General features: G+C 41.2%; 1 protein-coding gene across 9 annotated transcripts in view; it reads left to right on the top strand.

Annotated features, from left to right (window-relative positions):
- The window catches only part of LOC132819834 (mitogen-activated protein kinase kinase kinase kinase 3), a 416,845-nt gene that overhangs the window by 303,814 nt on the left and 88,772 nt on the right, over positions 1-24,259 (top strand). For 6 of the 9 annotated variants that reach the window (XM_060831691.1, XM_060831688.1, XM_060831686.1 and 3 more), the window contains one exon: positions 286-348. The exons of the other annotated variants lie outside the window; for them this stretch is intronic. In XM_060831691.1, coding sequence (XP_060687674.1) covers positions 286-348 — 63 coding nt within the window. The remainder of the gene's footprint in view (positions 1-285; positions 349-24,259) is intronic. 9 annotated transcript variants of the gene reach the window in all.

Genomic DNA, 24,259 nt, shown 5'->3' with positions numbered 1-24,259 from the left:
CATGTTTACTTGCAATGTGAAAAGAAATTTCTATATTCTATTATGATAGTTATGTTCAAAATAGTATTTGTTGTAATTTCTACAAAATTAAAACTAAATGAGTCTTGAATAAGAAATATCAGGCTGCTTTTCCCTCCAATGTAAATAATGCAAATATTTAGTTCTCAATGTCATTTGTGGTAGAATAATTATGTTCAAGACAAACCAAATAGAAAATGCTTGCCCTTACTTTGTTCTTGGGTTTGTTATAAGTAACGGGTTTTCTGGTCTTTATCTGCTGAACAGCCCTACTGTGATGATTTTTTGGACATTTCAGAAGAGATATACTACACAGCAAGACCTAATCTGGTATTTTTTTTACATTTCAGTCTGTCATTTTCAGGTGTCTTTCTTTTCTGTCAATCATTATCTCTTAAACCTTGTGATTCTTTCATAGGATAAGCAAGCAATTGAAAACCTATTGATTTACTATTGTGCAAGTCTTGGGCTTTATTGCACAATTGCTCAAATCTTTATAAACTAGATAATTAGAATTTGCATTTGGAAACATCCAAATTGTTGCAGCATTATGCTTATTTGTTGTGTAATTTTAATGCCATAATTGATGATCTCTACTTTGGAGTCTTGTTTTGCTACTTTCATTTAGAGCAGTGATCAATCCACTTGTAAACAGCAGTTTTGCAAGCAGTGAACAAATGATATTTGTTGAAAGCATCTTTAACTGGCTTGTGGTTTCCTTTTTTTTTGTTTTTACAAGATTGCATTATTGCTGAAAAAGTACATTTTGTCAAACTTTTTGCCTTGCTATCATCAGGACAATTCAGAAGACATGCCAAATTAATGGGAAAACAATATTGATAATGTATGAAAGGACAGTATTGATTGGTTGACAAGTGGACTGTGGTGCACGTTTTGTGATTGAGAAACCTCCAGTTAATGGTGACTGATAATTAACTGCCAAGTTTTGTTTAAATTTTAAATCAAACAGGTTGACTCTGGTAAAAGTATGGTCCTGACAAATGAACCACAGAATGGATGTCACCTATATTGTTGAAACAAAATGGGCGCAGCAAGTATACGTGTTCTTCCTGTCAGCAAAGAACAGGGCTCTTGTGTGTTTAATATATGTAGCTGACAGTTCACAACGTCATTCATATTGCAAACGTGACTGAATCTTAAACTGATTGTGAGCCTAATTCCTTGTACATCCATTATTTAGTAAATATTGTCCTGTTTGAATTTTGCTGGAGTGGGCTGTTTGCATATGTGCAGTGTCTTGCTTGTGAACAATTAAAGGAATGTTTTATATGGTATGGTCATTCAACCTTAGGTATGTAGGTACCAAGTGTCCCACTAGCTCTGAAATTCTGGATTTTCATGTATATGGTGAACAATTCCTTTGCATTTCCAAAAGAAAACATAAAGGACCTGCATGTTGATTGCAAAATGAAGTCCAGATGCTCATTTGACATTTCTAGCTGATTTACTAATGTAGCACTATATCTAGGTCTGCCACCATTATGAGAATCAGTATTTATTGAACTTATGAGCTCATGAAATTGCACAGTTGATGTACACCATATATGTCTATGTAGATAGTGTTGTAATAGGTGCTTGGTAGGCCCAGGTGACTCAACTATCCTTTATTGGGTTTTGTTAGAAACATGTCTTCGATGCAATGATGCCTAACTTAGCATACCTCTGATATATAGATAATACCTTTGATATATTTGAATCCACATCTGTAACACAAGAATCTTTTTTGCATTTCTTAAACACTCTCCTGCACTCAAATTCATCTTTGAAATGGAGCAGTCAAATGACCTCTCTTTCATGTCCCAATTACGTAATAAGTTGAGGTGAGATTCTCTACTAATATAAACCTATCTTCGCTGCTCTGTATGTGTTGGGGTTCTTAACAGTTCTGTGCACTGCAGGATTACTTTTATTTGTCAACCTTGTAAACAGGATCTGAGCCATTCATTCACTTATGCAAGCTTGATACTGAAATAGAGTATGTCAAAGCTGTTCTGAGGGATAACTGCTATCCTGATCATATCATTTCTTGGTGAGAGTTGTGCAAACTCCTGAATCGGTCTCGGGGCTGCAACTTTGGTTCGGAAAAATGCCTAGTCTATTTCAGATTTAAGATGTTCCAAGGGTTTAAGCAAAAGGTGAGGTGAGAATGACTGTTCATGTTATCAAGGCAGCATTGGATTGAGTATAGGAACAAGGAATCGTAGCAAAACTGGAGTCAATTGGAATTGGGAAGAAAATTCTGCAATGTTTGTACTTTTGCTTAGCACAAAGGATGATGGTTGTGGCTGTTGGAGGCTGAACATTTCCATTCAAGGAAATTACTGCAGGAGTTTCTCAGGGTATGGTCCTTGATCCATCCATATTCAGCTGTTTCATCAACGAACATCAGTGGGGATGTCATTGCGCAGTTATCAATGTTCAAGCCCATCAGTGTCCATATACAGAAAGACTAGGCAACATTGTTGCTTGGTCTGACAATTGGCAAGTAACATTTATTCCACACAAGTGCCAGACAATTAGCATTTCCAACAAAGAAGAATCTCATCATTTCATCGTGATATTTAATAGTATTATCATCGCTGAATCAATTTCAACATCCTTGGTGTTATTATTGAACAGAAACTGAACTGATCTGTCCACACAAATACTGTAGTGACAAGAGCAGGTCAAAAGATAGGAATTCTGCAGCGCATAACTCTCCTTCTGTATCCCAAGTGCATGTTCACTGTGTATAAGCCACAAGTCAGGGGTGTGATGGACTACTCTTTACTACATGGATGTATGCGGCTCCAGCAACTAAGGTTTAACATCATCCACAACATTGTAGCTTGTTTGACACCCTGCGGTCATCTTCATCATTCATCACTTCATCATTCCTGATGAAAGGATGCCGGCCCGAAACATCGATATTCCTGCTCCTCAGGTGCTGCCTGACCTGCTGTGCTTTTCCAGCAACACACTCTCGACATCGTCATCATTCAGTCCCTTCACCATAGTGCACAGTGACAGCAGTGTGTGATATCTCTAATATGTACTGCAGTAACTCATCAGGGCTTTTGTGACAGCATTTTCCAAATCCACAGACCTTATCAGAAGGAAGGACAATGGCCGCAGATGCATAGGACTGCCAACTGCAAGGTCCCCTCCAAATCCCCTCTATTCTTGCTTGGAATGCTGTTCCTTCACTGTTATAGGGCTAAACTTCTGGAATTTCCTTTATAATAGCACCGTGAGTTTCACTGCACCTCAAGGGCTAGTGTTTCAGGAATGCAGCTCACTGTCACCTGCTCAGGAAATTAGGGATGGGCAGTAGCGACACCCATATTGCGTGTTAGAATAAAAGAAGAAGCAAGCTATTTCATGCTGTTACGACTGAATGGTGTTTGCTACTAATAGGTTACTGCTTTTGAGTGAAAAAAGTCTTGTCTATCTCACAAATGTGTTTTATGAATTTCAGTACTGGTGAGGCCAAGAACTGTAATCTATGTGGAGAGGCGGGCCACATGTACAAGGCCTGCCCAAGACGAGGGGCCGACACCTATGCACAGATGGCCGGAGGTGGCAACACGGCTAAGACCAGCAAGGTACCACAAAACAGCACAGGAATGGTGTCTGGAGGCACCCAGAAGGAAGGGCAGGCTGTAGCAGAGCAGACGGCAGACAGCGGGGAGGTGCAGCAGCCGATCCAAGCTCCTTCAGGACATACGGTGGAAATGGAAGAGGAGGGTACAAAGGAGGCAGAAGATTTGATTACTGTCAAAAGCAGGAAGAGGAAACCTCACAAGGCCCCCAAAGCCACCCAGCGAAGGGGGAAGCGACACCTACACGACGAGGATACAGGCAGCTCTTCCAATGGTGAGGATGGGTGCAAGGAGGGTCATCACCAGAGGAAGAGACAGAGCGCCGTGGGAAAAAAGGAGGGCAGCACCGCTTAAACAGGAAAAGACTATCCCTCTGAGGGGATGGGTAAAGGCCTCCCCTCACCCGGTGAGAAGCAAGCGGTACCCACTGGCCCACAGCTCCAGGTAAGTGGGAGCAGCAGTCCTGTGACAGCCCCGCTGTCAGATGGAGAACTGGACTGTGCGGGCCCTGGACCCGACCCGAAGACACCAGAGCGGGGAAATGGCCCCAGCGTGGAGCCGGACAGCTGCCTCAGCCCTGGGAAGGTCCAGCAGTTTGCCGTCACCACGGGGATGCACACAGCTACCCCAGAGAGGCAAGACTAGCAGCAAATAGACACTGTTAACCTCATAAACTGTTAAAATGGGGTTTAAAATTGCCAGTATCAATGTGCGTAGCATCAAATCGGCTATGCGATGTGTTTCTACGATGGCCTTCCTGGCCAGCGTTAAAGCTGACCTCCTGTTTCTGCGGGAGTGTGGGATACCGCACCTCAGCAGCTACAGGAGATGGTTGAGCTTATGAGCCCATGGGCCGTCAGTTTGGTCGGGGGGCAACGATAGCTGTGCCTCCGGCCTGGGTATCCTGTTGCGAGGAGGCAACTTCACCATCTCCGAGGTTAAGGAGGTGGTGGGCGAGCGCCTCCTCGTCACTGACGTCAGGTACAGGAATGCTGCCCTGAGACTGATTAATGTGTACACTCCAGTGGGTAAGAGCGAACGGTTGGCTGTCCTGCAGCAGCTTCCGCTGTTGCTGGGGGGGGGGGGGGGGGGGGGGGGGAGACAGTAAACTGGACGCCATGTCCAGAGCCCTGATGGACACGGTCAAAGATGCCAAGCTGCACGATGGGGGTCGATGTCACGGAGGACCTCAAGGAGGTGAAGGGCCAGCTGTTTGCCTTGGAGGCCTCCAAGATAATCTTCCGGTCCAGGGTCTGCTCCGTGGGACTTGATTGGCTAGGACCTGCTGGAGGTGTATGTCAGTATGCTTCGGGCAGGTGCCATGAGTGAATTCATGAGGAAAGGCATCATCACCCTCCTCTACAAGTGGAAGGGGGAGAGGGAGGAATTAAAAAATTGGAGACCAATCTCACTGTTGAATGCGGATTACAAAATTCTGACAAAAGTAATCGCCAACTGGGTCAGGTCTGCTCTGGGGTCAGTGATTTACCCTGACCAAACCTGTGCTGTACCGGGCAGGAAGATTGCTGAGAGTCTCGCACTTCTCAGGGATACGATCGCCTACGTGCAGGACAGAGGGTTGGGCACCAGCCTGATCAGCCTGGACCAGGAGAAAGCCTTTGACAGGATATCATACAGGTATATGAGAGATGTTCTCTCTAAAATGAGCTTTGGCGAGGGAATCTGCAATTGGATCAGACCGCTCTACACCAACATTGTCAGTGCAGTCTCAATGAATGGGTGGGAATCAGATAGCTTCCCAGTCAGATCTGGAGTCAGGCAGGGCTGCCCCCTCTCTCCTGCCTTGTTTGTGTGCTGCATAGAGCCATTTGCCGAGTCCATCAGGAAGGATGCGAGCCTGAGAGGGGTGACTATTCCTGGCAGTGGGGGCCTGCAGGTTAAGGCCTCCCTGTACATGGATGCCGTCGCCATTTTCTGCTCGGATCCTCTGTCCATGCGCAGACGCATGTGCATATGTGACCAGTTCGAACGGGCCTCGGGGGCCAAGGTAAACCGAGGCAAGAGCGAGGCCATGCTCTTCGGGAACTGGGCCGACCAATCCTCAATCCCCTTCACTGTCATGACCTGAAGGTGCTGGGTATTTGGTTTGGGGGTGCTGGGGTGTGTGCCAAGTCTTGGGAGGAGCGTATCAGCAATGTGAGGCAGAAACTGGGCAGATGGAAGCTATAGTTGCTCTCCATTGTGGGAAAAAACCTGGTCATCAGGTATGAGGCATTGTCACTGCTGTTATACGTGGCACAGGTCTGGCCTATTCCCAGAACCTGTGCTGCTGCAGTCACCCGGGCCATCTTCCAATTTATATGGAGGTCAAAGATGGACTGGGTCCAAAGGGACTCGCTGTACAAAGATCTGGGCAATGGGGGGGAAAAAATACACCCAATGCCACCCTCAGCCGGATGGCCACCTTTGTGTGTAGCTGCATCAAGTTGTGCGTGGGTCCCCAGTACGCAGACACCAAGTGTCACTCCATACTGAGGTTCTACCTGTCTCAGGTGTTGCGGAGGATGGGCCTGGCCTCGCTGCCGTGGAACGCTCCGAGTAGTTGGACCGTTCTGTATCACCTGTCCTTCGTGGAGAAGTTTATGAAGAAAAACACCTTTGACCACAAGTCCATCAGGAAGTGGTCAGCATGTAGTGTCCTTGAGACCCTTCGGGAAAAGGAGAGGGCGGATCCTATCGAGCGGTTCCCTGAGCAGACTGTCAAAGCCATTTGGAAGAGTGCCTCATCGCCAGAACTTTCCAACAAGCATCAAGACATGGCTTGGCTGGTGGTGAGAAGGGCTCTGCCTGTGAGATCCTATATTCACGCCCGAACTCTCAGCCGCACCGCACACTGCCCTCGAAGCAGGCACACACCTCCTGCTGGAATGTGCCTACGCAGAAGAAGTCTGGAGAGGAATGCAGTGGTGTTTGTCGAGGTTCATCCCGAGCAGCACCGTGACGCGGGATTCCGTGCTCTACGGTCTGTTCCCTGGGATGCACACAGAGACGAACATCAACTGTGCCTGGAGGATCATCAACTCGGTGAAGGACGCTCTCTGGGCAGTCCGAAACCTGTTGATCTTCCAGCTGAAGGAGTTGACCCCGACTGAGTGTTGCAGACTGGCACATTCCAAGGTCCAGGACTACGTGTTGAGGGACACACTGAAGCTTGGGGCAGCTGCTGCCAAGGCGCGGTGGGGAAAGACCACTGTGTAACATCTGCCTGTCGAAAGAAGAACAGGGGGCCCATGCAGTCATTTGGGCTCTGCTGACACCTCATATATGGACATATGATTGATAAACGTACAGACCTGTATATAAAAATGATAAATTCTGATCTCTCTATGTAAATGTTTAGGTCTGTATGGCATGACCAACTGTACAGACCATCAAATTATTTTATGAATAAAGTATATTTTTTAAATTAAAAAATCTGGTGTGATGCTAGGTCATACTGAAGACTGGTGAATCATATCAACGGCTTATCCCCTTCTTCACAATAGGCAAGGTACAATAAGTCTATACCTACAAATCTCTCAACAGTGTACAATATTAGATGCAATTTTGTCACTGAATAGCAATTCCTAAATGATGCAGTTTATGAAAAATTACACTGAACCAAGTTACAACTGTCAGTCAGGCCTGCATTAAGGTGCATTACATAAATGTTTGTCTTCATCATTCCATTACTGCATTCTCTGGCAGTACCTCTATTTAGCAATGTCTATTTGCCAGTCAATCAGCACTTGCCTCCATACGGTATCAATGTTGTTTTCCATTTTGCTTTGGTATTGCTTGCAAATTGTCCTGATGGGCACAAGGCACAAGTCTTTGACAAAAATGTCTTCTTTTTGAACAAAACTCATGTATTATGTTACCAAATGACTATTAGAATGTATCATATTTATTAACTAGGAAAATAAAAATATTGCATTCATATACTGCCTTTGGCATTCTAGAATGCCATGGGACAAAACAAAATTTCAAAATTTGACACTGAGCCATGTGCACATGTTAAGAAAGAGAATCAAAAACTTAGAAAGAGGTGGATTTTAAAAAGCAACTGAAAAGAGGAGAGTGAGGTGAAAATAGTCTTTTAAAAAATCCAAAGCCATAGAAGCTTAGGCTGGTGAATACACAGCTAACAGTGGTGGAACAGATATAATTTGGGAATTACAAATGGTTGGAATGAGAGGACTACAAAGATCTTGAGAATTGGAGATAATTATAGAGGTGAGATCATAGGAGAATTTGAAAATAGGAATGAGAATTTAAATATTCATTTGTTGTTGAAAGTGGAGCAAGTAAAGGTCTGTGACTACAAGGGTAATGACTGAACGAGACTTGATGTGCACAGCTCAGGTTTGCATGGCGCATAAAATGAGAGGTCAACCAGAAGATTGTTGAAATGATCATGCATAGTAGTTTGAACAGAAGGTGATACATAGGTAAATTGGGGTGTAGTTATGTAGCTGCAAATAGATTTTCCTGGTAATTGAATAGGTGTGTGGCAGGAAGCTTTTTTTGAAAGCCAAATGCAATACTAAGTTTGCAAATGGTCTGGTTCAGGCTCAGTTGCTTCCAAGGGACAGAATTTGTGGTGGTAAAATAGGGAGCTAATTTTCTTTCCTGCTGTGTTAAATACACAATTTAATCTCAACTTCACAGTCATGTTAGTGTGTATTTGTTACATTGATGTAGAAAATTGACATGAGACAGTTATCAACAACATTTGGAGATGCACGTGAACCTGAATATGGCATTTCAGTCAGCATTAACTCGGACTTAATATTGGTTTATTACTTTTGCGTTCTGACTTCACATGAGTGTTTTGACATTGGTATAACAACTGATCAGCAGTACTACTGAGCAGAATATCAGCTGGTTATATCACATCTACATCTGTTTAAGATTACCTAAACTTCTTGGATAATATTGTATATTTAGTAAAGACCTAGGGCTGAATCATGTTTTTTCTGAACCCAAGTATCAGTTTCGTTGAGTTTCATGGAGGGCCTCTCTCCATGCGGCCGAGAGGATTTTCTTACCACATCTTATCAAACCCATCTCATTAACTATCCATGCTGCCTCTGTGGTGCTGCCCCTTTCCAATTCTAGCTCCATTATATCAATCACTGTGCACAGAACAGTTTGCCACTGTGGAGACGTCCAGGAATTGACCAGCATCTGTGACACTGGTGCCATCTTTAAAAGATGGTTATGGACCTCGACAAGCATTGTCAGTCCAGAACTGCTCTGCATGGTTCCTGTCATTTGCCTCAGACACTACAGAGAAAGGAGAATTGTCTCTCTGCATTGTGGGCTGGGACCTGGAGGTTCTGCTTGATGGTGTAGTGTAGTGATCATGCATCCTGCTCCCCCAGAACTGGAAATGGAGGCTGCTACCTGAGAACCTGGTTCGAGATTGACTCCAGATCAGTAGAGTCTCAATTGTCTGAGGAATGCCCAATAACGTAAAATGGTTCAACAGCTGTCCTAACTCTCCCAGCAGAAGTGCCCCCATCTTTTCTCCAATGTCTCTCACTCACTATATCTGATAGGGAAGCCACCTCCCACTAAGCTCATGCTCTGCCGCTCTTACTATTGCCTGCAACATCTTACTATATTTGAAGTTCACACACCAGAATGCCCAGCAGCACCAACCCTTATTTCAAAGGGGTTGGAATATAAGAGTGCAAACCATTCTTGATCAGTAGGGGAATCAAGAGTTACAGGAAAGTGGACTTGAGGAATGTTCGATCAACCACAATCCTGTTGAATGATAGAACAGGCTAGAGGGGCCAAAGTGGTTTACTCCCTTCCTATGTTTTTTTGGTCTTACGGTGTAACCTTGCTTGCCCTCTGCCTACTTATTCACTTGTGATACCTCACCATTTACACCACAAGTAATCACTGTGCCAGCTCGTTTCCATCTCTCGATACATCTGTGCCTCTCATTCCAGGAGTAAGACATAGTGCAACAGGGCAGAAAGAGTCAAGTTGGGCTGCCTGATATTTATTTCTTCAACTCTCTCATGTGCAGTCTCCTGACCACACCAACTGACTGACAATGAAAGCTGCTCTTGGTATACCGTGCCAGGACAGAGACCGCCTCCTTACAGTGCTGCGATCAGACCTGCACACAGTACTCCAGCTATGGCTTAACCATTATTTTATACAGCTCCAACATAACCTCTCTGCTCTCATAATCTATGGCACATTGAATAAAGGTAAGTGTCCCAAATGCTGCCAAAGTTGCCCTATTAACTTGTTCTGTATCTTCAGTGATCAAAAGAAAAGGAACCTAAGATCCCTCTGTTCCTTTTGAGTTTACTGCTGTCTTACTTTACATAGAGTACTCTCTTGTCTTGTTATTTCTTCCAAAGTGCATCACCTCACTTTTCAGTGTTAAATTCCATCGGCCACTGAACTGCCCACCTGACCAATCCACTTATACCATCCTATAACCTAAGTCCTTGTTATTGACTATCAACCACCCGGCCAATCTGCATGTCAACCACAAAATTCCACCACCCCCCCCAACCCCCCAAATTCTACTTTATATATTGATTGTATAATCTCAAACAGTAAAGCACTAATCCCTTTGGTACACCACAGGACTCTGGTGTCCACAAACAACCTTCTACCACTACCATCTCTATCTGAAATTAATTTTGGATCCAACTCGTCAAACTACCCTGGATCCCATATGATTTTATTATCTTTAACGATCTTTCATGTGGGACATTGCTGAGGCACACAACATACAGGGAAGCCTTTAACAAATCCTCATCTCTGTTTGATTCCCCCAACTCTGCAATTTTCTCCCCTTCCCCTTCTCCCAAGACTGTGCCCCCCCCTCCCCCACCAATCTCCCTCCTGCACTCAAAATCCCATGACTAATTGTTGTTATGGACAAGACCAGACCCCCTCAAGTTTTTTTAAGAAGGTAGCCTAGGCCCAACGTTTTTTGTATTTTAAAGGAAGTTGTGAAGTGCCTTGTTCTAGATGTGGTGTGACTGGTCGAATTACTTGACATTAAGCAAAACACAATTTATTTAAATAGCATGATTAAAATACAGCTAAAGAAAGATAAATTTAAAATAACTTAACTCAATTGAAGAACTTATCAAAATAATAGATACAATAACTATTACTATTTAACTATTCCAGTATAGGGATATCCCCTAAACGCACCTGTTGGCAAAAAGAAAAATTCAGACCTAGATTCTCACCTGCCGTTCTCCCATCCAAGAGGAAAAATATCAAGAGAACATTCAGAGAGAGTTGCAGTCAGGAGACATTCACTGAAGCTTCCAACTCCATTGAGACCCCAATAGCTTCTGCTTCAAGCTATAAACACAAATCGTGATCTGTGAGAGCTTGTCACACCCATTCAGGCTGGTTTAAAAAGAAACCCAAGGTCTCCCAAACTGTTTACTTTCGTGATTCTGGTAGACTATTCGTTACCTCTGCTTCACAACCTCTCTTCAAAAAAAAAATCAGTACAAAGTAATTTCTTAAAGTCACAGCATTGCCACATTGTGAAAATTCTACACATTTGATTTTAAATCTAATTAGCCAACTAAGATAAACAGGTTTGTGACAACTACAGTCCAACCAATGCACAACTTCTCAGGCTATATAAATTAGTATCCGCTTTGCAGGGTTTGTCTTTTGCTTGTCAGTCCTATTCGGTGCAAGATGGAAAGCTATGACTTTGTCTCTCTTTAGCAATGTTTCATGTTAATGTATTGAATTTCCTTGTTTACACCAGTTTCTGCATTATCTGGGAACTACTTAGTATATGTCTCCCATGAAGACAGGCACAATGTGTTTTGTTTTTCTGCCATTTCTCTACTCTCCATTTAAAAATTCTTATAAATTCACTTGCAATGCACCCACACTTGTTTTCACTGTTCTTTTTCTTTTTGCAATTTATTTTTAGGTTTGTAACTAGTTTACTCTCAAATTCTATTTCCCTTTAATTTTTTTCTCAGCCCTTATGCATTGCTATCTGCATGAGTCATCACATTTTAAAACTAATCCTAATCTTTCCAAACAGGGATATTTCCCAAAATGCTAAATGTTTTCGGGGAAGGCTCATTGAAGTGTTCTTGCTTAATGTTCAATAGACAAGTTTACAAGTCTTAACATGAGTTTCCAAGAGCCACTGGTTATTGTATTGAACAGTCAGTAGTTCTTCAGGTTTTAATATATTGATTGATTGATCAGAACTTATCACAATCTGACCATACAAGAGTTCAGTGTTTCATCTGGTAAAATAGAACTGCCCCTTGATTCTATTTTCACTCAATGAAAACCAAACTTCTTTTGAAGTAGTTTCCATCTTAAAATCATCAAGACAACAACACTATAAATTGTTAATTATGTGTTTAACCAAAAAACAAACCAAGTTTAAAAAATAGAAAAAAAGATAAAAGATTACAATAAAAATACTAGTGTAATATTAGTGTTTGTTTCATACTGAATGTCAGTTAACCAAAAGACAAAAATATTTCTCTGGATGTAGCAACATTCAAGGTTAGCTACAATATATTTGAGAAGTAGCAGTAGTTCTAGAAATACACAATTACCATTGAATGTTTGCTTTAAATACAGCTTTTCCAAATGTAAAAATCACATCTGAAAATGTACTAAAATCAATGTGCCGAATGAGAGACTCAAATAAACCTCTTCAATACCATTCAGCAGTGCTGGAACCATTGCTACATTTTGGGTTTTGAACCATGCTTATTTAGTCTGAAGATAGCTGGGTGCATGAACACTTCAAAGTTGACTTTCTTTTGTTGAGTAAATAAATTTTCATGTTTGATAGTTCATCATTTTAGAGATTTTTGCACAATTTCTTTCATGTTAAGCCATTGGACAGCCTCCATTTAAGTGAAGAGTAACATTTGTAAAAGCTTTCACTTTTATGAAACTGTGATGAAAAGTTCAAATCAGAATCATTGTATTTTGAAAAGATGCCTCAAAAGAAATGGACAACTATTAATTCAAATTTAAACATAAATTTAATTCAACAAATGCAAATGATTTGACTGTTCTTCACAAATGGTTATTTGCAGTCTTCCCAAGTTCCTTCATTTATGGTCAGTGCCAAGTTAGCAACTAATTATGAGCCAGCCAACACTTCCTTGTGATTAATACAGTATTAGGAAATCACAAAACATAGGATGTCTATAAAACTAATTGCGAACACTTGAGCTAATTTTCAAAATCAAGCTGGTTTAAATTCCAAACTCTCCCTAAAAGCATGGAATAAGGGCATAAGTTGCCAAATACTTTCCCCAATTTTTAATGATGATAATTGCTTCAAGTGCGTTACATGTAGGGTGAAGACAGTTTGTAAAATCTGAGCTACATTGACATGATGCAATGCAAAGACCAAGTGGCAAAGTTCTCACTGCTTTTTTATTTTCAGTCTTTGCTATCTGCTCAGTTGGTTGTGGACAAAGTTTAAAAAGTGTGTGAGCCAAATACTGTGGATACTGGAAATTGGAAATAAAGGTAGAACTACTGGAAATATTTAGATCTGGCAGCATCTGGGGAGACTATGAATATTTTCAATGATAATCTTTCAGAGCTAGAAAAGTTAGAAATTAACAGATTGAGTTTTAAAATGGGTGAGGGTGGGAAAAGAACAAAAGGGAGGAACTGTGATAGAATAGAGTACAAGAGAAAACAAATGACAAAACAGCTGTTCAGAGTAAAGAGAGCACAGGTACAAGGAAAGAAAAAACTCATGGAAGGCATAAATGGCAGAAAGATGAATGGCTGTCTGAAAGTAAAAACAAGTAATATTGTAACATGCAAAGAAAAGAAAATAAAGTTGGGCAGGGATTATAGTCTAAAGTTGAGCTTAGCATTGGTTTGGATAGACTGTAAAGTGAGATGTTGCTTCTCAAACATAGGTTGAGCTTCATTGGATCATTCATGACAGCAAGGAGAGTACAAACAAAGTGACGGTGTTTGGATGTTTAGGGTCACTTGCAGACAGTGTAATTATTTAGAACCAACTCTATCATACAATTTTTATTTAGTATTAAACTTACTACCACATCTCTTCTAGGCATGCCTCCCTTGAAGTTCTGCTCCTCTCTTTGATGCTATTTCCATTCCAATCTTCTCTCTTGTCCACTGACATTAATTCACTGTCACTCCAGGTGTGACCAGGTATTTGCTAAAAGTCAATTGCACAGCCACATCACATTGCTCAGTAATTGCCTCTGGCTCAGGCATTCCCCATGTGGATTCCCACTGAAAAAGCACTATGCAGCCCTCCATACTCCATATCATGTTCAATGATTTCAGGTCATGAACTTTCCCATGTCCTAGTCCCTCACCACACAAACACCAGGCCTTGTTATTATGTGGTCTGCCATTACCCACTACCTATTGTTAGCCACTGGCAGTCTCCATTAATAGCAATTCAGCCAGATCGTGCTCGACTCCTTTGTCTGTTCAACTGCTCTCTCTCTTTGGGCTCTATCCTTACCTATCGTTTACCCTTGCCCCCCTTCCCCAACCCTATCTTCTGCATATAAACGAACATTTTCATAGCTATTAACAGTCCTGAGGAATGGTCACCAGACCTGAAACATTAACTTTGATTTCTCTTCACAGAGGCTGCCTGACCTGCTGAACTTTTCCAGCAACTTCTGTTTTTGTTTCTGATTTACAGTATCCACAGTTCTTTTGGTTTTATTGATCATAGTATTCTCAGGGCAGGTGGGACTTGAACCTAGAACTTCTTGTCCAGAGATAGGGATGCTACTGCTGTATTACAGGACCCTTATTTTCAGTCAACCTGTTTGGACATATCATGGCACACCTCTGGGGCACATGAGACTTGAATCTGGATCTTCTGAATTCTCTGGTTATGTACTTAATGATTCCCTTTTCACAATAATTTTAAAAATGAAGTGTTGCATATGTTGCAGGTTCGCTTATTGTTATGAAGATATGGGGTGTATTGTACCTTTAAGAGAGTTAATTGCTGGTAGATCTACCTGGCAGCGCCAAGTGTTCTCAATATGGTAACAATGTAACACTTGGTGGAAAGCTAAATTATCTGGTTGCCTGGAAATGACAAAGATTCAAATTAGGCCAATCAGTTTAAATGATACCCCGAAAAATATCAAACTCCAATCCAGTTTGAATTGAGTATATTGAGAATCTTAAAAATTAATAACACAATCTGTTGGTTTTGGGGTTATAAGACCAAGGAAAATTGAACAGTTGAGAGGAGAGCTGTCAGCTACCAGCCTATAAAAAGACTGCCTGAAAAATACCTCTCTTTAAAGTACCTTTATCGATCAGTAACCTGTTAAATAGAATCCCTAAGAAGAAGAAAGGAAGGCACAGGAAGATCCAAATAGAAGAACTGAAAGCTGCCTGGGCTTTCAGATAAGAAGTATTGCTTTGTAAATCTTAATTGGGAGTTTTATTGGACTAGTAATATAGAAGTGAAGGTAAACTATAGGTTAGACGGTGGAGTTGTAAATACTTAGTGAATTATTCTCTGTACTTTATTTCTTAAAGTTTAATTTTTTTTACTTTAACTTGTTCCTGACCTATCAAATTTTCACAGATTACTGCATGGGATAAGTCTTTTCTGTGTTGTTAGTTTTAAATTAAGCAGGAGAGTTTACCCCATGTCGTAACAGTTTGCAGGTTCTATTGTGATTTGAACTGCTGAGACAGATTTGAATGGATTTGAGGGTATGAAAATTCCCAGCAGATTTAAACACTTGCAGGTTAATGTCCTAGATCTTTAAATAAAACGTAGGTGAGACAATTTGTTTACTTTCGTTGACTTGTGGTTGAACAAATTAAAAGTGAGAGAAATAGCTCTTAAAATTGCTAAAGAGGTTCTGGAATTTGAAGATGACTGTCAAATTTGCCAAGAAAGTTTAGAAGGAAAGAAAAAGGTCACACTTATAGAATTAGCAAATAAGTTAGATTTGGGTTTAACCAAGGACAAAAGTAAAGCTGAAATTGTAAGGTAGATACTCAAACTCTTAGATATGTCAGAGAAACAGACAAGTGCAGTAGCGATAGAAAAACTTAAATTACAATTGAGGAAAATGTTAAAAGATAAACAAAATGAGAGAGAAAGGGAAAGAGAGAGAGAAAGAAAGAGAACTGAGGGAAAGAGAGGAAAAAAAGAGACCGAGGGAAGGTTCTTGGCTGAGCAAAGAGAGAGAGAAGAAAGGGAGAGAGGAAGAAGAGAGAGAAAGTTCTTAGTTTAGCAAAAAGAAATAATTTGAACTTGAGAAGTTGTGATTTAGCAAAGTCAAGTTAACAGGATGGAGATTAAATGAGAAGTATTTGTCAAAACTCTGCCACATTTTGATGAGAAAGATGTTGAAGCTTTTATTTCATTTGAAAAATTGGCTAAGCAGATGGAGTGGTCTGAGGATTTATGGGTACTGCTAGTTCAGACTAAACTGGGAGGCAGAGCTGGTGACGTATTTTCCACATTGTCAGATGAGATGTCAAGGGATTATGAAGAGGTTGAACAGGCTACTTTAAGTGCTTATGAATTAGTATCAGAAGCATATAGACAGCAGTTCAGAAACACAAAGATGGAACCAGGTCAGACTTGGGTTGAGCTTAAAAGAATTAAACATAGTCATTTTGATTGATGGGTATGTGCTTTGAAAATCAACAGGACATTTGTGGCTCTAAGATTATTCTGCTGGAGGAGTTTAAAAACTCATTTCCAAAGATGGTAAGTAAATTCACATGGAGGAACAGAAAGTTCAGGAACTGAGAAGGGCAGCAGAATTAGCAGATGAGTACGTGTTGGTGCATAAGACAAACTTCTGGCCAGAATTTTGTGCTGTGAGGGATAGAAGTTGAGAGAAGGTGAGATCCTACACTACTAAACCAAGAGCAGAAAGTACTAGTAAGAATTTTACCACAGGATAAAAAAGAAGCCCGAGAGGTGAAAGGCCTCATGTGTTTTCACTGTGGGTAAAGTGGGGCACATGAAGTCACACTGCTGGTCATTAAAGAAAGGTGCTGTGGGAAAAGATGTGGTCAAAGAAGCTGAGCCAGTGGCATTAGTGAAGGTAGTAAAGGAGACCCTAATAAGGGCTGAGGAGCTGCAGGAAAGTGCACGGCCTAGGCGGGGCTGGAATTGGAGTTAGTAACTGATCTGTACAAAAAGTTTGCCTCTCTGGGTAAAGTTTCCTCAAAGAACAGGGAGAGAAGGACAAGAAGTTATAATTTTGAGAGGTACAGGATCTAGCCAGTCGCTGTCAGTAAGAGATGAATGTATATACACTCTTTCTGATCTGTTACCCAAGAGTGTGGTAATATTTGGGATAGATGGACAGAAATTTAGTATTCCTCAATGTAAGATCAGGTTGGAGTGCCAACTCAAGGCTGGGGAAGTTATAGTGATAGGCAAAAGTGAGGACTGCAGATGCTGGAAACCAGAGTTTAGATCAGAGTGGTGCTGGAAAAGCACAGCAGATCAGGCAGTATCTGAGGAGCAGGAAAATTAACATTTCGGGCAAAAGCCCTTCATCTGTTATAGTGGTAGTGAATGGCAGAGTGTCAGTTCCAGGAATTCAGTTTATTCTTGGGAATGATTTGGAAGGATCCAAGGTGGGAGTGACAGCCTTTGTTGTGGAGAAGCCCAAGGAAGACCAAAAAACTGAGGAGTTAAAACAAATATTCTGATATTTTCCCTGACTGTGTGGTAATCAGATCCTATTATCATAAGTCACAGCACGACACGAAAAGTAAAGAGAAAGATGAAGGCTTGAGGTTCAGTTAGTCTGTTTGATGTAATGGTGCAGGAAAAACCTGAACAGGCAGAATGTCAGACAGAAATGTTTAGCCCTAAGAGGCTAAGAGACTTGCAACAGCAAGTCAAGACGATAAAGGATATCTATGTGGATGCGTACTCTGAAAAGGAGTCGGAGAATATTCTGGAGGATTATTATCTGAAAGATAGAATCCTAAAGCGAAAATGGAGACCATGGCAGGTTAGTGCAGAGGAGAAATGGGATTGAAGTGCACCAGTATGCTGGTAGCATGCAGACAAGAGGTGTTACATGAGGGTAGCGCATGAATCACCTTTAGCAGGTCACCGAGGGGTACGAAAGACTCTGGCTAAGATACAAAAACATTTTATTAGCCTGGAATGCACAAGGATGTGGTTAACTTTTGCTGTATGTCTCTTACATGCCAAATGGGTGGGTTAGCCACAGGTGTTAATTAGCCAGCACCTTTGTTGCCAATTCCCACATTTGAAGAACCTTTCACACGGATTATAATTGATGTGTAAGTCCCCTCCCGAAAAATAAAACTGGGAACCAGTACGTGTTAATCATAATGGATTGTCTACCAGATTTCCGGAGACTATTCCATTATGGAGTATCAAGTCAAAAAGGTTAGTAGAGAAGTTAGTAGCTTTCTTCACACGGTATGGGCTACACACACAGATTCAGTCGGGCTGAGGGCCTGATTTTATTGCTAGGCTGTTAAAGGAGGTTATGGATAGTTTAGGTACACAGCACTTTAAATCCAGTGCGTATTATCCTGAATTCCAGGGAGCTTTAGAAAGGTGGCATCAGAACTTGAAGTCCATGTTGAGATTATACTTTCAGAATTATCCAGATGATTGGGATAAATGTATCCCATTCGTATTGTTTGCCATTACCAATTTCCCAAACAAATCTACTCTGTTCACTTCCTTTGAGTTAATATTCGGTCGTGAAGTGAGAGGTCCTTTGAAATTAATTAAAGAAAAATTGATCAAGGTCGGAGATCTCACACTTCGATTATGTATTGGAGGTGAGGGAGAAATTAAATAAGAGTAGATGAGTTAGCTAAACAGCACATAAAGGGAGCACAGTGTAGAATGAAGCAGGCGGCAAGTAAAAGCTCTGAGACTCTTACGTTTTCCCAAGGAGATAACATGTTAATACTGTTACCAGTGACAGGAGATGCCTTCAAAGCTGGGTTTAGTGGCCCCTATTAAATTGAAGAAAAGGTTGAATCAGGTGAACTATCCTGTGAAGATGTCAGATTGGGGGAAAAAAGGTATTGGGTATTTCAGTGGGCATGTTTAAACCGTATGATACTCGAGAGAAAGAACCAGAGAAACAGGTATTAGTTGCTGCCCCTCAGTGAAGAATCAAATCCAGATGTTGTGGATTTTGATGTGCCTCAAAATAGATTACAAAATGAAGAAGTCCTTGAGTGGGATGGATTAGTGAGTTATCTGTCTTGGGAGCATCGAACTGCAGTATAAGTACATAGCAAGAATCAGTTGGGGAGGACTATGCTTTTGTACATGAAGTAGATGTAGGGACTACTACTCCAATGAAACAACACCCCTATCAGCTTAATCCTTTCAAAGCCAGACAGGTCCAGAAAGAGGTGGAAGCCATACTCGACAAGGACATCATCTCACTGAGCCAGAGCGAGTGGAGTTCATTGATCGTCTTAGTTCCCAAACCAGATGGGACTCAACATAGGAGATTAGTGAGCAAAATTAGCGCACGTGGTATTGGGGGCAAAATACAGATTTGAATTGAAAAGTGGCTGGCTGACAGGAAGCAAAGAGTAGTGATCCCTTTTGGAATGGCTGGCGGTAACCAGTGGGGTACCACAAGATTCGGTGCTGGTACTGCAGCTGTTTACAATATACATTAATGATATGGATGATGGTGTTAAAAGCAATATTAGCACATTTGCTAATGACAAAGCTGAGTGGCAGGATGAAATGCGAGGAGGGCGTTATGAGAATACAGGATGACTTGGACAGGCTTGGTGAATGAACAGATGCATGGAACATGCAGTTTAATGTGGATAAATGTGTGGCTATCCACTTTGGTGTTGAGAACAGGATGACCGATTACTATCTAAATGGAGTCAAGTTGGGTAAAGGGGAAGTAAAACGAGATCTCGGTGTTCTTTAACATCAGTCAATGAAAGCTAGCATACAGGTACAGCGGGCAGTGAAGAAAGCTAATGGCATGCTGGCCTTCATAACTAGAGGAAATGAGTATAGGAGCAAAGATGTCCTTCTGCAGCTGTACAAGGCCCTAGTGAGACCGCACCTGGAGTATTGTGTGCGGTTTTGGTCTCCAAATTTGAGGAAGGACATTCTGGCGATTGGGGAGTGCAGTGTAGGTTCACGAGGTCAGTTCCCAGAATGCGGGACTATCATATATTGAAAGAGTGGAGCGACTGGGCTTGTATACATTTGAGTTTAGAAGGATGAGAGGGGATCTGATTAAGTCATATAAGATTATTAATGGATTCAACACTCTGGAGGTAGGAAGCATGTTTCCGCTGATGGGTGAGTCCAGAACCAGAGGACACAGTTTAAAAATAAGGAGTAGCCATTTAGAACAGAGTTGAGGAGAAACTTCTTCATCCAGAGAGTGGTGGATATATGGAATGCTGTGCCCCAGAAGGCAATGGAGGTCAAGTCTCTGGATACTTTCAGGAAAGAGATGGATAGAGCTCTTAAAGATCGTGAAATCAAGGGTTATGGGGATAAAGTAGGAACAGGATACTGATTGTGGAGGATCTGCCATGATCATAATGAATGGTGGTGCAGGCTCAAATGGCCTACTTCTGCACCTATTGTCTGTTTTTGTTAGACTCTGCATGGATTGTTGGAAGGTCAGAGATATTACAAAATTGGACTCCTATCCAATTCCTAGATTGGAGGACTGCATTGAGGAAATCGGACAAGCGAGTTACACCACCAAGTTGGACTTAATGTGTGGTTACTGGCATATACCTTTATCATTGATGACGAAAGAAATTTCTGCATTTGTAACCCTAAATGGGCTATATCTGTTTAAAGTGATGCCCTTTGGAATGAAGAACACATCCGCCACATTCCAAAGACTCATGAACAGAGTTGTGGCTGGGTTAACAAACTACTGCAGTCTATTTGGATGACGTAGTGATCTTTAGCAAGTCCTGGAAAGGTGGCAGAGCTCTTTGAATGACTACGAGAAGCAAAACTGGTTATAAACTTAAATAAAATACAGTTCACAAAAGCAGAGGTGATATTCTTGGGACATAACATCGGTCGTGAAAGGTTGACCCTACGGAATGCAAAGATGAAGGGCATCGAGGAGTTTTCACGACCAACCTCGAAGAAAGAGGTGCTTCGATTCTTAGGACTCAGCAGATTCTATTGGAAGTTTGTTCCAAACCTCAGCAGTGTAGTGGCACTGTTAACTGATTTGCTGAAGAAGAACAAAAGGTTTTGGTGGACAGAACAATGCCAGGAAGCATTTGACCATTTGAAATCAATATTAACCACCAAACTAGTTTTAGCTACACCAAACCTTTCAAAACCTATTCAAGTCCGCATTGCTGCTAGTGACATTGGAGTTGAAGCTGTACTCTTCCAGGAAGATGAGGATGGGATTGAACTGCCAGTTGGTTACTTTTCGAAGAAGATCAACATCCAACGGAGGAAATACTCCACAATCAAAAAGGAACAGTTGAGTTTGGTACTGAGCTTACAACATTTTAATGTGTATGTCACAAACAATGTGTTGGAGACGGTTGTGTACACAGATCACAATCTGCTTACAATCGTAGAACGCTTTAAAGACAAGAATATGACACTGTTTTGTTGGGAGTCTTAGGTTACAGACTTTTAATTTAAAAATCATACATGTTTCGGGTCGGAAGAATGTAATCGCAGGTGCGCTGTTACGGATTTAACTGAGAGTATAGATGAGATTTGTCTTTATTTAATGTTATATCTATACAGGTATATGGAAAGACATTAAGGTGAACTTATCTTAAAGTTATCCATACGTTCAGGTAATGTGTTTTAAAAAGTAGAGGAAAAAAAATGAAACCATCTTTTCATTATGATGGTTCATTTTTTTTTCTTAAGGGATAGGTGTTATGAAGATGTGGGGTGTACTGTACCTTTAATAGAGTTAAAAGCTGGTAAAGCTACATGACAGCAGCAAGTGTTCTCAGTAAGGTAACAATGTAACATTTGGTCAAAAGCTAAATTGTCTGGTTGCCTGGAAACAACAAAACAGATTTGAGTTAGGCCAATCAGTTTAAATTATACCCCGAAAAATGCTAAACCCAATCCAGTTTGAATTGAGTATATTGAGAATCTTAAAAGCCAATGACACAGTCCAATGCTTTGGGGTATAAGACAGTGGAAAATTGCACAGTTGAGAGGAGAACTGCCCAGCTACCGGCATATATAAAGACTGCCTGAAAAATAGATCTCTTTAAAGTACCTTTATTGATCAGAATCCCTAAGAAGAAGAAAGGAAGACACGGGAAGATCCAAATATAAGAACTGAAAGCTGCTTGGTTTTCAGATAAATATTGTTTTGTCAATCTTAATTGGGAGTTTTTTCGGACTAGTATTATAGAAGTGAAGGTAAACGATAGGTTAGAGGGCAAAGTTGTAAATACTTGTTAGTTATCTTCCTGGAGGAGTACAGCTTCAACTCCAATTTCACTAGCATCTTTGTATTTTAAGATATAAAATTGTTCATTTTTACTTTAACTCATTCTTGACCTATCTAATTTTCGCAGATTACTGCACAGGATAAATCTTTTTTGTGTTGCTGGTTTTAAATTAAGCAGGAGAGTTTACCTGTGTCGTAACAGTATTTACACTTCGCATTAAGAGCATCAGTGTGATATCTGTTAAGAGCTGTTGGCAAGCATGGCACTGGCATCTTTACTGTCTGCTCTTTGTCAGACACTCAGGCTGGCTCCTGCATCTCTGGCTTTCTCTCTGGGCCTGGTACAGCGCCCTGCCAGAGACCAAGCGAACATCCAGATCTTTGTTAAAACCCTGACTAACAGGATGGAAACACTTGAGGTTGAGTCCGGTGACCCAACTGAAAATGTCAAGGCCAACATTCAGGATAAGGGAGGCATCCAACCTGACTAGCAGTGTTTGATTTTTGCTGGCAAGTAGGCATAAGCAGATTGCACACACTCATTACAGCATCCAGAAAGAATTTCTTTGCATTTGGTATTGCGTCTAGCAGCGATGGCATTCAGATCGTTGCGAATACTCTGACTGGTAAGACCATCACCCTGAAAGTGGATCCCTATGACACCATTGAAAATGTCAAGTCCAGAATTCAAGACAAGGAATCTCAGTTGATCAACAGTGTTTGATTTTTGCTGGCAAACAACTGGAAGATGGTCACACACCCTCAGGCTGCAACATCCAGAAAGAGTCCATTCTGCATTTGATGGTGTGTCTGAACGAGGACAATTGTAAAGCAGTGTTGTATTTCTGTTTCATTTTGTGTGGTTGCCTTGCCTATACTTAAAAGTTAATTTAATCGGTGTTTCCATGTACTTCAAAATAAATTGTTGCAAGCTTTAAAATATAGCCTGCACCGGGGGATTCTTGTGGTGCAATAGTAGTGTCCCTTTGAGCCAGCATACATTGGTTTACTTCCCAACTGCTCCAGAGGTATGTCATAACATATCTGAACAGGTTGATTAAAAGAATCTGAAAATGTCACAGCTAAGCAGGTTAATTTGTTCTGGCTTAAAATAGCATGACAGTTGTGTTTTTATTTGTATTTCACCTCACTATTTTCTCTTATTGGCTCTTCATGTTTTAATCAGCCTATTTTAACATAATTTGGATATGCAGGTGTTGGACTGGGGTGTACAAAGTTAAAAATCACACAACACCAGGTTATAGTCCAACAGGTTTAATTGGAAGCACACTAGCTTTCGGAGTGACGCTCCTTCCATCAGGTGATAGTGGAGGGCTCAATCCGAACACAAATTTATAGTAAAAATTTACAGTGTGATGTAACTGAAATTATACATTGAAAAATTGATTGTCTGTTAAGCCTTTCATCTATTAGAATATAGTGATGGTTTCACTTCTTTCATGTGTAAATCACAAAACCTTTTTTTAAAAAGTTGCATTCTCGGATTAGCTGTTAACAATGGTGATAGCTAGACAATATGTTGAAGTTGTTGGCCCCCTGTGTTCTCTGTCTATGCCATGATGTTTAGATTGATTCTAATCTAAAAAGTGAGATAATGGAGTTTTACATAAATTCATGCAGTTTTTGAGCAAAGTATGTATATACGCGCGCGCACACACACACACACACACACAGGGACACATACAGACGCGCACACAAACACCCACACACACACCCTTACAGAGACACACACTCACACCTGCACCTCCTCACAGACTTAAGACACTCTGCACTCACTACACACACACACACACACTTTCTCACACTCACAACCCCCAACGCAGACAGACAAAGACCTACATGCGCGCACACATTTTGTGGGGTGAATTTGTACTTGCAGGGTTGCATTGTACTTTGCTCAAGAACTGCATGAATTTATGTAAAACTTCATTATCTCACTTTTTAGATTAGAATCAATCTAAACATCATGGCATAGACAGAGAACACAGGCGGCCAACACCTTCAACATATTGTTTAGCTATCACCATTGTTAACAGCTATGCCGAGAATGCAACTTTTTAAAAAACAGGTTTTGTGATTTACACATGAAAGAAGTGAACTATCACTATATTCTAACAGATGAAAGGCTTAACAGACCATCAATTTTTCAATGTA

This window comes from Hemiscyllium ocellatum, chromosome 10 (genome assembly GCF_020745735.1).
Source record: "Hemiscyllium ocellatum isolate sHemOce1 chromosome 10, sHemOce1.pat.X.cur, whole genome shotgun sequence".
NCBI classification, from domain to species: Eukaryota; Metazoa; Chordata; class Chondrichthyes; order Orectolobiformes; family Hemiscylliidae; genus Hemiscyllium; species Hemiscyllium ocellatum.
The sequence above is the reverse complement of the archived record's forward strand: the minus strand, read 5'-3'. Positions and strand labels throughout refer to the sequence as shown.